General features: G+C 33.3%; 1 protein-coding gene across 3 annotated transcripts in view; it reads right to left on the reverse strand.

Annotated features, from left to right (window-relative positions):
- Positions 1 to 12,838, reverse strand: part of LOC105150216 (uncharacterized) — a 113,163-nt gene extending 100,325 nt beyond the window's left edge. Inside the window, exons 1-6 of one of the 3 annotated variants that reach the window (XM_011063147.2) lie at positions 12,370 to 12,831; positions 10,213 to 10,258; positions 8,644 to 8,874; positions 5,633 to 8,516; positions 4,603 to 4,834; positions 4,083 to 4,430 (exon numbers count right to left, since the gene is read on the reverse strand). In XM_011063147.2, the coding sequence (XP_011061449.2) occupies positions 4,422 to 4,430; positions 4,603 to 4,834; positions 5,633 to 8,516; positions 8,644 to 8,874; positions 10,213 to 10,258; positions 12,370 to 12,426 (3,459 nt within the window). In that variant the 5' untranslated portion in view covers positions 12,427 to 12,831 and the 3' untranslated portion in view covers positions 4,083 to 4,421. Of the gene's footprint in view, positions 1 to 4,082; positions 4,431 to 4,602; positions 4,835 to 5,632; positions 8,517 to 8,643; positions 8,875 to 10,212; positions 10,259 to 12,369 lie in introns of those variants that run through there. The other 2 variants (XM_087408961.1, XM_087408960.1) reach the window with 2 other exon arrangements.
- Between the last annotated feature and the right edge of the window lie 938 nt (positions 12,839 to 13,776).

Below are 13,776 nucleotides of genomic sequence, written 5' to 3' on the forward strand. Positions count from 1 at the left end.
TTGAAAACAGCTCTTTTCAACACCAATAGTATACGAAATAAAAAACAGCTAGTCTTAATTTCTGACATATACTGTTACAAGTGATAAAGCGGCGTGAGACATGAAAATAACAAAATTAAAAATATACGAAGTGTCTTCAATATCATAGATATACAATTTCGAAACTGTATACTCTTAAATCGAATTAAATGCTTATTTCAATATATTATAAAATATACTCACAGAGTAACTAAATCGCTATTATTTCAATTATTCATAAAATTGTTTGAAGATATTTTGAGCGCATTTCGTCATAATACATGGTATGTACAATTGAAATTCGCTTTACGATGTCTACATTCTCGAATCACAAAATAAAAGATTTAATATGCTAAGGCTACACCAAAACTATGTACAACAATTACGAATAGAGCATTGATAATACCCTTTGAAACTTATTTCTAATTTATATATATATATATGTATGTATATACATATTGACTAATTATATATATATATATATATATATATATATATATATATAATTATATATAATTAATTAATATGCATTATTCGTAAATTCTTAGATATGGTTTTTTGAGCTTAAAAGCTAGCACATGTAATTTATTTTATAAATATACTTGACGCGCGCGTGCGTGTTTTATTTTAAATAAAAACGTATAAAAATACGAAACGCTCACAAGACAAAAACAGCAATAAAAATTTTGCAATTTTTTATTGTATAATCAAGACAGATTTGTGATAAGAGCGAATAGAATAATAAAATTCGTTCAATATATAAAAAATAGGCCTACTGTGAGCTGACGCGAAATTTAGTTAATAACAATTATAATTTATATTATTATTATAAAAAAAGTATAATAGGACGAACGTTTTGGTTCAACTTAAGTATCTGCTCTTATTATACTATTACTCTTGAAAGTTATATATCAATATAAAATATATGACAATATTTTTCTCTCCATTTTCGTTTAAGATTAATGAATATTTGGTCCATAATTCTTTCAAACTAAAAAATAATCCTAAGAATAAAATAAATTAGTAGACATGTGCTTACTTTTTAAGCTGCGTATAATATACAATTTCTTTGCAGTAAAAATATATAATGACTACAATACAGTACTTGATTCCTGACTAGCATGTATTTATATGAGTGACTTTCTACTTCACACGTACGATACTTAAGACAGAAAAATATTTAAGTTAATTGATCATTAATTTAAAATTTTAAAATATAAATTTGACTTTAACTTATATATATATATATATATATATATATATATATATATATATATACTTAACTTATATATATTAGGTCATTTAAAAAGTATCCGCGGTTTTTTGTTCAATTTTTGAATGAAAAAATCACGGATACTTTTTAAATGACCCAATATATATATATATATATACATATATGTATATTAATATACGAATGATATTTAAAAAATATAGGAAACTAACAAGAAAGAGAAAAGAAATAAAATCATGAAATAAAATTACATATTACATAAAAAAATTTCGCACTCAATACATTCTTCTGCTCAAATGCATGCAATTTTGTTTTACGTTTGTGCATGCGAACGCATACATGCAAATCATGGTATATGATAGTTTTCTAACTTATAAATTTTTTTGAAGATATTACAATTTATGAATCTCCTGGGGACGTAGAATTCCAGATAAAGAGGAATATAAATTCAATTGTTTTATGTATCATTATATTTGCGTAAAATATCTATCCGATATACGCAAACTTCGTTTTAATTTAATGTGTCTTAATATCACTTTCTATAAATCGCTTTTGTATACAGTATTTCATTAAGGCTTCTACTCTATTTGATGCAGTTAACTATTGTATAATTTCTATACACTTTAGCAAAAACAAAAGAGAATATTATCATTTGCATGTTCATAGATAATAATATTAACTTTTCTGTGAAATGCTCAATAAATAGAGGAACTAAAAATTTTACAAATAATCATTTCCAATTGTGCATAGGCCTGTACATATAAATTATACATTCTAGCGCTGTAGATATTTCCTACCATTCATTATCCCACTATTTCTCAGTCTTGTAATAATACTACTCTTTAATACTTTTATAATTTATATAAAATCAGTTGCACGTATATCTTTACATTGTGAAAGAACATTATGTCTTTAATCTAAATTAATGCATATTGCAATAGACTTTACGGATTTAATGCTATTATAACAGTGTATCATATAGAACACAAATGGATAAAGTTTTAAAAATAAAAAATATTCTCTCACAAATATTCTCTACAAAACAATGATGTGTTAAAGTTTGGCCTAATGGAAAAACAATTCCATATGTTAGTTTCAGGAATGATATAACAAGATATGATGAAAGAATGCAACAGCAAGACAACTTTCTATCACATAAAAAATTCTTGGAAATATCTAATATCTAAGAAAATAAAAATTAAATTCTTTTCTATTCTTTTAAACATCAAAAAACATCATTTTATGGTAAAGCTATTAATGCTGTTGCAATCTATAACACATCTTACAATATGTATTGTCCCGCAAGTTCTCAATGCTTACAAATCTGCATTGATTATTGATGGCAACATTTATGATTTTTATCATGAACATTAGTTTGATTTACTTGCCAGGTAATATAATAATGTATAATAGATATAAAACAGAATTCTGTGCATTGATTATATCGGCCTTATGTATAACTCTAAGATTTTATTATTGCGTTTTAATATCACTATTATGCTAACTTCCTCAGCATGATATATTTACTGTATGTGCAATATCATATGAATTATATTCCTTCTCATAAATTTGTAATCTCCTCTCGTAAAAGTAGAATAATAAAAAGAAATAAAAATAGAAAAAGCACAAAATAAATGTGCTTATATATGCATATTTATTTCTAAAAAAAGATATTAGAAATAGAATATCATATATATATAGTTTTAGACTTAAAATAATCGTTGTAAATATATTACTTAATTTGATAAGTATCTATTTGTTCCTAATATATTAAATAGAATATGCACCGTTAGAATAAATAATTTTTGGTAAACGCTTTGTGGAAACGTGTGTACAGCACACACTAATCACAATTAAATATTTAAGTATGAATTATATTAAGTACAATGCAACAATAAATGATATCAAAAAGATTTAGTAAAAATACTTAAAATGTAAGAGATAAATGATTTAAAAAAATATGTTGCAGTAAAAATTGGAAATGTTCTTTGATGACTATCGAAGTTTTGAAACTCGAGCTTTACACATTTTATAAATCTTATTCAGAAATACTTGTTTATAATCTATATATAGTATCGTCTTTGATTGCCCAGAAACTATGGTATTTACGCACACCGTGTTTGTCCCGTTAGAAAGAAGACCATTAAAGGCTGTAACATTTTATCTTAATCTTTAAAAAGTAACTTTAAGTATGAAAACCCTGTGAATGTTATGCAACTGACTACACTCAGTGCATGTTTTTTGGTTGTATAGAATGTGGATAGATATTTTTTTTCAATCAGTACAAACAAACGGTCTCTAACGGTATTCTCCAAATATGAATTCTTAAAACTTCATAGAGAACAGATAATCAACTGCAATTGTGATGTTTTCAATGCTTTCCAAAGTTGTCACATTGGAACTATCCCTATTTTATACGCCTCCAATTTGAGTTCCTGAAGTTTAAAAAGAGATATAAACTAGCGTTCATGTTTTTTCAAATTGTAGAATCGAAAAGGGATACGATCTAAACACCTTAATTTATTGATCCATAAAATTTTAAGAATTCTGATTTGAAATTCTAAGAGTTATTAATCTCAATTTTTTCAAAGATGACTGTACAATAGTCTATATAGAAGTATACTCATACAAAATAAGAAAGTATTCAAAAAACGATATACCCATATAAAGTATAAGATGCATATCTTTTTACCCTAGGGCAGGATTCTTACTATACAAACTATTAGTTTCTTATTGAGCATATTTTAGAAATTGTTTGAGTCGTTGTAGGAAGTATTTGATTACTGACGTTATTTCGACTATACGCTAGTACCTAGATTTTTGTAGATTGATGTTTCTTTTTTTTTTTACATTTTTTTAAGATTATGATTGTGCTCTTTAGAGGAAGACTTTACAAAAACATCAATGAAACGAACATCCGAATCTGATTAAAGAGCGCCTTCGTGTTCTTAAGAATTATAAATTTTTGATTATTTGGCATATTATACTACGTATATATTGGTATATATCTAATGATTTCGAAAGTGTGCTTGTAAGTAACCCCAGATATCCGCGTATAGTGTAAATAGTCACAATGCCCCAATTATAATTTATATCGTGAATATTCTTACTCATTTTGTTTGGAATTCCTAGGAACTTGAAGTTTTTAATTCTTTTTCCCAAACAATATTATTCAAGCTTCCTGCAAAAAGAAAAATACGATATTAATTATTATACATCAAAAACTACTGAGTAAGACAATAACATTTCTAATCATTAATTGTTTCTTCCATGTCAAGATATTTAAACTATTGTCAGAATTTGATGTCATATATCTAGATTAGTTTAGACAATCTATTTTCTTATATACTTACTTCGGGGAATAGAAAATGCTCACGAGTAGGTTGTGGTTGCTCAAAGGGTGAACTACTCATATAACCAGGTGACGGCGACTCGCTCTTTTCTAACACTGGAGTGATATTTGCATAATTAGCAGATGCCGTTGTGAGAATCCGTCCCTGTTCCACCAAGATACTCCGATCAATTTTATAGTACTCCTTTCCGCTACGAGGTCGAAGAGTCGTTGCTACCGTTCTGCCTCCTAATCTATATATACATGATTGTTTTGTGTTAATTACACAAATAGTCACAAAAAATAAAGTTTAAAAGAATAGAAAAAAATAAAGTTTTAAAATAAATAAGTTTTTCACTTTGAAAAGTAAATCAATAGAATTTGTATACGAAAAAGAATTTATAGAAATAAAATTCAAAATACAGACGCGATACAGATTACTAAAGCCATCTATTGGAAAAATAATGGATTTCTTTTTACTACACCTAATATTATATATTTCAGAATATTAAAGTGTAATTAATGACAAAGTTTCTCGTATGCAGATAAGAGCAGCCAAAACTAAATAGAAGTCTACGATTTCCGCAATAATTAATGAGAAATATAATTTATATAGATCCGCTAATCAGTGATTATAGCATCCAATTTCTCGGCAAGTTGTAGTAAGAGAAGCGTTTTATTAAAAGCAGAACGAGCAATACATTATTATTTACAAATTGCTCCTCCTAAGTTTCACCGCGCGCCTAACAACCGTAAACGTTGAACTATCTCTTATCGCCGAATCGCGCAAGCTAAATAGCAAATCTTTATAAATTAATTTCTCATTAATTATTGTGAAAATCACAAAACAGCTTTTTTCTTCAGTCTTTGGTCTACTCTATTTGCTTTCTTCGCCAATGCACTTCATCAATAATTACCGGGCACTCTGTATATTTCAGAAATTATAAAACATTCTATATAACTTTATGTATTTTAATGGAGTTGTATATAAATTAAGAAGTTATAAGACAATAAAACTTCTGCAAGAGTTGCAGCTGTATATAAGAACCTACCTAAGGCTGTCAGGCGTATCGGACGAAGAGTGTGAAGACAACGACAAAGTTTCGATATAATCTGACATGTCGGAGGTACCGCTGCTAGTACTTCGTGAATCGATATAAGGTGCATTGGAAACTTCACCGGGGCTGTTGAAGCCCTTCGTGGTCTTCGGTAAACATGTGGGTATATCGGCTTCCGCGGATGAAGATTTCGTTGGTATCTTGATCTTCTGGAACTGGAAGGAAATTTCACGGAGAGGATCGCTGGATTTAGACTTCCTCGGCAGGCTGCTGTGATAGCATGTAGGCGGTGGGCTTTTATTGCAGACAGATAACATATTCTGCTTTGCTGCCGACGCGGCGGGTGCTGCCAATGATAACTCAAATTCCACAAACTCTGCTGTTCGATGACTCAGAGAACCAGTAGAAACGCCAGAATCGTTGCTGCTTGAGGAATCTCTATTATGCCCGGTCTTGGATGGTACGGACGATGAGCGTCGGATCTTAATGAACGACGGCTGAGACGCGACTGTCAATATCTGCCCACTGTCGTGATTACTACTGATCTTGCTTTCAGAGTTGCATGAGTTGTGCGACTCGCCGGTTATCAAAGAATTCTTATCTGCTTCGCTCGAGCACTTGTGGATGGTAAGCGTGGACGGAAAAGTGTGACTCTCGTCGTCCAGGTAATGTGCGGATTCCGCAGAATAAGATCGTTTCCTGAGAAGTATACCTATGCTACCACCGGACTCCGCAACGTTACCCACGTCCAGATAACGACGCCTGAGGTACGGGCTGGACAACATTGCCGATCCTGGTACCCGATACTCCGAGTCAGAACGTTTCTTATTCACCTCGAGCAATGTTGATCCCGATAATGTCGGATTGCTAGAACTCTTGATACCACTGCAAAGTCTTGACAAAATCTCCTTTGAACAAGCGTTGTGAGCCGGTTGCATCGGTAAATAAGCGGGGAACGATTTCTTCGGAGTTTGTTTATCTGGATCCATGACCAGATAGTCGTTTTCCTTTTCCTTCGCGTGACCGCATTTCTCGCAAATCTTCGAAGCATTGTCACTCGGCGCTTCGGGCGCTGGTTCTTTCAATTGATTCGCGAATTTCTCAATCTCTTCCTGCGAGATACTACTCTTCGTTAAAACATCCTTGCTATTCTCGTAATGTTCCAATGATTGAGTAAAATCAATATTCACATAATTCGCTTGTTTTGCTTCTGGTTGCGTGTCTATTACCGGTTCGACGTTTTCGTAATTGTTCGATTTATTTTCCGCGGCGCAGCCGCAGTTCTCCGTAGCTTTCTCGTCAGTTAAATCATTTTTATTTACTCTTTTGGCTGTTGCGTAAATGGCAACTTCTCCACTGGCATTTACCACCGGCATTTTGCCCTCACCTGAAAGCTTTACGGGATGAACCGTGACACCGGTAGGTTCAATTCCTGCACCGCGTCGACAGTAAGGTAGGACAAAGCCGGCCCAGCTCATAACATTGTGACAAGGACATCCTGAAGATCTAGGTGACTGTACTGTGAGTTTCGCAGGACATCCACATCCTTGCAGGACCACAGCCTGCGGCACCTGAGGTGTGTCGTAATTAGGATAAGTTTTCGGCAGTGTGAGACATTCCTTTATTTTTCTTGGTGTATCGTAATACTGTTCCGGTTGCGGACCTTGCTCCAATAGCATATGATGTCCCAGAATCGTTTTCGGAATGTCATAATTCTCGTAAGGTCCCGCAACACCGCGTGCTACGGGTTGTTGGGACTGTTGTTGAGGTTGTTGGGATTGTTGTTGAGGTTGTTGTTGAGCCTGCTGAGTTGATTGTTGAGATTGTTGAGGTTTTCGAGCGTGCACACAGATTTGCTGTTCGGCAGGCAGTGGCATTGGTGGTTTTTTAGGTTTCTTGGCAATGACGGACTGGCTAGTTGTTGGCAGTGAAAGTGGTTGGGACGGTTTCGGCGGTCTCGGCGGTAACGTGCTCGGACTCGGTGACATTTGACGAGCCGTCGTCGTCGTTTGTGCTGCCTGAGACTGGGCGGTTTTCGATTGCCCACATTGGCACTCGATTTGTTGCGAGCTGGAATAATCGCTCTCATGACTGCTGCTGCTGTAGGAGGACAAAGAAAGCCGATCGAAGGTACGGGGCTGCAAGTGACATAAATTGTTCAACGTGCTCGCAGCGGGACTGCTTATGCCGCTTATAGTAGCTGTGGTAATTAAGGTTGATGATTTCGAAACAGTACCGAGTTTACTGATACAACTTGCGCATCTCTCGAGGCCCGTTGCACCCTGACGAGTGAGCGAACAACTACGCCACTCGCCACCAGGCTGCTGATCAGGTAACTCTGAAATGGACATCGTGTCTCTGCAGCTGTAATCGCCGTCAAGCTCCGTCTGCTGTCTACTCTCCGCGGATGACCAATACGGCGAGCTCTCATTCTTGCAGCTGTCGCAGGGCTCCTCATATGTCGACGTTGAATACACTACCGAAGAAAAGAAATCGCTGGCTCTAGTCTCAGCGCGAGAACATTGGCGTCGCCCTGGGCTGTCCTGCGTCGACAGTTCTCTACCAAGTGGCGATCGCTTCTTCGTAGTAAGCTTTCCCTCGGCTGCCAAATGCAACGTCCTGACTATATCATCCCCTTGATCGGTTATTAGTACGTGCAGTCCCTCCCCCCGACCGCATCTCGAACCACCCTCGAAACAAAATCTGCCCTCGACCACACCGTATCGTCGGAGATGCGCAATTTCCCAGATACCGACGAGTCGAGGAGGCACGCCGATGGTGATGCAGAAACGACGGTCCTGAATATGCAAATGCGCTGGCCCATTAGTGAATTTCGCTTTTGATGGTACCGAGGAGATCAGTATCAAGAATTGCTGATCTGTTGAGAAAAATTGACTAATTAAATATATAAGATAATAATTTTTATCTCAGAATTTTGCATAGTATTCTGCGTATTTTATAATACATATAATGCTTTTCGCTATCTTTCTTTCGCGATAGCTTACCTTCACCTAAATTGTTCGAGATCTTAACTTGCCACTGTATCAATCGCTCTCGCGTATCAAATGCGAGAACGACTGTCACGTCTTGGCAAATTATAGCAATCGTATTGGATTCTTTGTCGAGTGTGAAACCACTCTCCACTCCCAAAAAGTGTTGCAAGCTTAGGGACGCTTTTGTTTGGCCTTGCTTGTAACGATCCTTACTGTCCCCATAAAGTTGCAAATGCAAGCAATCTGTTAATAAAAAAAGGAATATTCATTTACTTTGCATCTATTTTAACGTTACATAGAATTTCTTTTGTTCATTCCTTTTCTTAAATAAATTACAAAAATTTTCTTATGTGGAATGTGTATATACGAAATATACATATAAAACACATAATGTTTGATATTTTTATTAATATATAAATTCAACGTTTTATTAGAAATAAATATTATTTCCTGGTAAATATTAAAGACATAAAAAATGCATTCCCATTTACAGAAACATTTAACAATACATATCTCGAGATAAATTTCATCATATGTTTACATTTTAAGTCCCGCTTAAGGAAAATTTATGAAGTGCTGGATTCTTAGTTCAAAAATACCCTCAAGTTACAGGGATTATGTATTAATGGTTATTGCCAGGAGCAAAGCCGTTCTTGGAAACTTTTTTGTTGCTTTAGGCAGCAACAGATGTGCCAGCTGTCACCCTAGGAAAGTCCAAAGGTGGGATCCTTTGTACTGATAACAAGCAGGAAGGGTCCTTCATAGGGAGTGAGAAGTGGAACTAATTAATTTTTTGATGACAAATTCCACCAATTTTGTAACAAAATGCAAAAATCGGTCATCCAGCTGCTACAGAATTAATTTTACAAATAGATATGGAACCATTATGCCAACAATATTTTAAATTGAAGTTTTTAATTAATCAGTTTAATTACGGGATCAAACTTATAAAATGTGATACGTTTTATTATAAATATATGTATATTCGCAACGTTGTGTTACTATATCATATAAAATGGAATCAATTAATATAATTTTATTGCATAAATTTTAAATCAATTTTGTTTATCTGAAAAAAATGGATGACAGTATTCTGTTATAATTCACTTTTATAAACACGTTAACTTGTAACGAAGCAAAACGATATTTATTCTGCAGTAAATTCAAAAATTTCCTCGCCCATAAAACCAAAACAAAGAACATCGTGTAAAAACAGGTATAATCCATTCTGCACAGTTTGCCAAGCAGACAACATAGCAAAGATAAGAGGGAGTCTATTATGCAAATTGCGATACCGCTCGTATCAACATGATAGTAGAAGCAAAATGTAAAAACGCTTTAGGAGAGTATAATGTTTCCTGTTTATTATCTTATTGCTCTCTTCATTTCCCTTCTTTCACTCACAAACCATAATGCAACCATAATGCAACATAAATCTGCATATACATACCATTAACGCAATCTTATCAAAGTCTCATTAATTAAACACATTATTATTAACTCGTTTAAGACAAATGGACGACAAAACAATAAGACTATTGTTAGCAATTGCGTTGTCTAAAAACAAACGTGAGACTTTACCTGCTACTGGCGATAATTTCCGCATAACGCACCATCTTGATTTCCACTGTAAAATAAATTATATTGTTGACACATACAATTTTGTATATAATACAAAATATTTCAAAATAATTTTACATATTTTTAAATATAATTTTGATTCCTTTTTTTACCGCATATATTAAATTAATTATATAAATGTAAAATATACAAAGCTGCAATAAATATGTTCAAAAATCTTATAAATATAAGTTTAGGATTTTATTTGAAAAAAAATTAAATGTTTGTTTTATTGTATATTTAGTCATTTCTGCATTTGTATAATGCAATAATGAGTAATTAGGTAATAAAAAATTCAAATATAATAATCATAAAAGAAGATAAATCTGTTTTTAAATAATAATACAATTTATTTTTTATTTATTTAAAATAAAAAATGAGATGAAAATATATTATAATTTAAATAATATATTACATTTTCAAATAATAATTTCAACTTTAACTATATATTTAATTTGATTCTATTATATTTATAATTAAACTTTATAACAGAAAATTCTTTCTTTTCAATCTATAAACATATTATTTTGCATTTTATCAAGCACGGATGCGATAAAAATTACACGAAATTGCATAAAATTCACGAAGTAAACTTTTTCACGTAGTGCATTCATGATCAAAGTAGAAGAGGCTTCTATATTCTCAAGTATCTTGCTGTATCACCCTCTTATTAGCAAACGAGAATAAGCTTTTTATAGACTTGGATTAGCTCCCTACAGCCCTATTCTTAAACAATTTCTTTTTCAACAGTCACTTCAGATATACTTTAAACCAAATATCTTAAAAAAGTATTGCACGGTAGAAACATAAATAACACCAACGATTACTTTAATAAATAATTTAATAAATAAAAATAAAAAATTAAAAACAAAAAAATATTTAAATATACATATTTACATAATATATTACACAAAATATTTAACTAAAGTTTTTCTCAGAAAAGATAGAAATATAATTCTTAAACAATTTTATCAAATACTAAATTAAACAGTAAAATCTTACTGCCAGAATAAGAGTCTCTGATAACAGGTATGATAGGCATATTTACACTGATAATGTTTAGAATAACATGTCTCAAGAATTACACACCATTCTTATAGAACATCCTTATTAAATCAATAAATTTAACAAACTTAATATTTTTAAAGATTACAGTGGTAATTTTACTATAAAATGAGAGATGACATCACAAAAATTTATTATTTTCGTCAATAATATTTTTTAAATTTTCGTTAGTTTTAATAAATATAATATCTAACTAATAGATTGAATAGCTGCACCTAATCAATAACAATTATTTACTTAATCATATCATTCCAACAAAACATCTTTATTAAATCAAATTTAATAAACTTAATATTTTTGAAGATTTCGCAATGACAGAAAAATTATGAAAAAAAAGATCATAAAAAATTATTATATTCTTTATTAAAACTTTTTTTTTATTTTTGTATTAATAGATCCAACATTTAAGACCTAGATTTAATACCTACACTTAGTAACAATTATCTATTCAATATCTAGCATTCGTATAACAAAAATGAATAAATGCGAATAGAATAAATCGACAAAACGTTCATCTTTTTATTTTTGCAAATAAATAACCATGCACAGTAAGAAATACATTAAACAATTACTATATTCAAAATATTAATCGTTAGTGTCAAAAATTAAGCACGGCAGCCCCAGTCCGCAAAAGCTGCACATCTTTTCTGGAGCAGCCTGTATAACGCGGAAACTTAACGTAGGTCCGCGTCGCGCAAAGTACACATACGCACGCTACGCAAACCGCCCCCGTAATCGTTACATAATTTTTATCGTCAAGCGAGTTGTGCATACAGGTGACTCGTCGATAAGCATCGCGCGTCCGGCGCACGTTTCCCGAATTCGCATGCGAGGGGATGAAAAGCCTTCCTACCCCTCCGCAATGCGTCTCACCCTGCGCGGGGCGTCCAGAGGCGTCGGGGACGTCGCGGACCGCAAACGAATTCACGCGGGGGATGCATTCGCGCGATTGTCGCAAGTCGGGGGGAGAGAAAAAAAATGGAGCACGATCAGCGCACGGAATAAGGGAAGGAGGATTGATTGAACGGAAAACATGGAATGCGGAAGATTTACCTTTTTGCCGTCGCGAAACTTGACGTTCCCCTCAATAATGCAACTGTTATCCACCATTGTGGAGGATTCGCTCCGTTGCCGCGCCGTTGCACCGTGACAGCTCTCTCATTACCGCGTTCGATCACACCGTACGATCGCGCTCTCGTGACGCGACACCATTTACCTCGGACCTCACGGTCGACGATCGTCGGTCGACCGGTCAGCCGTACCGCCGTACCGCCCCTCTTCTGTCGCTCTGCCGCGGCGCGGCCGGGAAAGACGGGAATCTCGTTGCGGCACCGTGCACCGAATCACGCGGCGAAATCCATACTGCCGAGAGGCGAGAGGGTCAGTCCCGTGCGCCTTCCATCTTCCATCTTGACAATGTATCGGCCCGCCGCGTCGTGCGCGCCGAGAAATGCCGAGGAACGCCTAATCATTGCGCAAAACAGGGGAGGCAAACTCCCATGTATTACTTTTGCACCACCGTTACTAACGCCATCTAGAAATTGATTATTGTATTGATGGGATACTATTAAGGGATCCTAAAACCGTCATCTGTATTACCGATTCAGTAGGACTTTACATATGATTTATGTGTCATCGACTATGTGTGCCTTCCAACAAGCGACACAAATGAGTTACATTACTACATCAATATCACATGCACCGCACACGTACAAATTTTCTAACTAATCTTTTGTGTTAAATATAATATCCAAGCTTAATTCTAAGAAAACAACATTTTTTGTTCATGTAATCCTTCAGCTAATCTAATCCAAGACTGTTTTATATCCACAAAGTATAAAATTTATTTTACACAATGTAAACTTTTTGTTTCCTGTTTCTTGTTTTTTACCTTTTGCTTTTTTCTCTTTTACAACCGTTTTATTAACAATTGTATTTTTTACTATGTATTTCTTGTTTCTTTCGAAGTTCGTTATCTCGGGCGATATAAAACAAAAAACCGGATAAGAAGCAAAAAGACAAAATGTAAAAAATAACAAAAGGCAAGAAATAGAAAACAAAAAGCACATTGTAGAACAGGCTTAAAACTTATATAAAACAGATATTGCGAGTCAACGTCAGAAGCCGATAATAAAGCTGTAAACACTGTTTCCAACTGTTTTTCATTTTTGACATAAAATCGGCTAGTCTGAACTACATTATTTCTTATATTTTAATTATGGAGAAGTATTTTTTAATTTATAATATAAAGATAGTTAAAAAAAATACTTATTTGAAAAATAATTGGTAAAACAGACGACTTTAGGAATCAGGATATCTCCTTGAAAATATATTTAAACGTGGAAATATTCTTTAATTGCAATATTTTTATCTTCTTTATATTTTAAACTAATAAAAGATTAAAAATTGCATTGTTATTGTTATTAATAAGAACAGATTTAATTTTTTTTATGATTATTA

This window comes from Acromyrmex echinatior, chromosome 8 (assembly GCF_024713525.1).
Source record: "Acromyrmex echinatior isolate Ae372 chromosome 8, ASM2471352v2, whole genome shotgun sequence".
NCBI lineage: Eukaryota > Metazoa > Arthropoda > Insecta > Hymenoptera > Formicidae > Acromyrmex > Acromyrmex echinatior.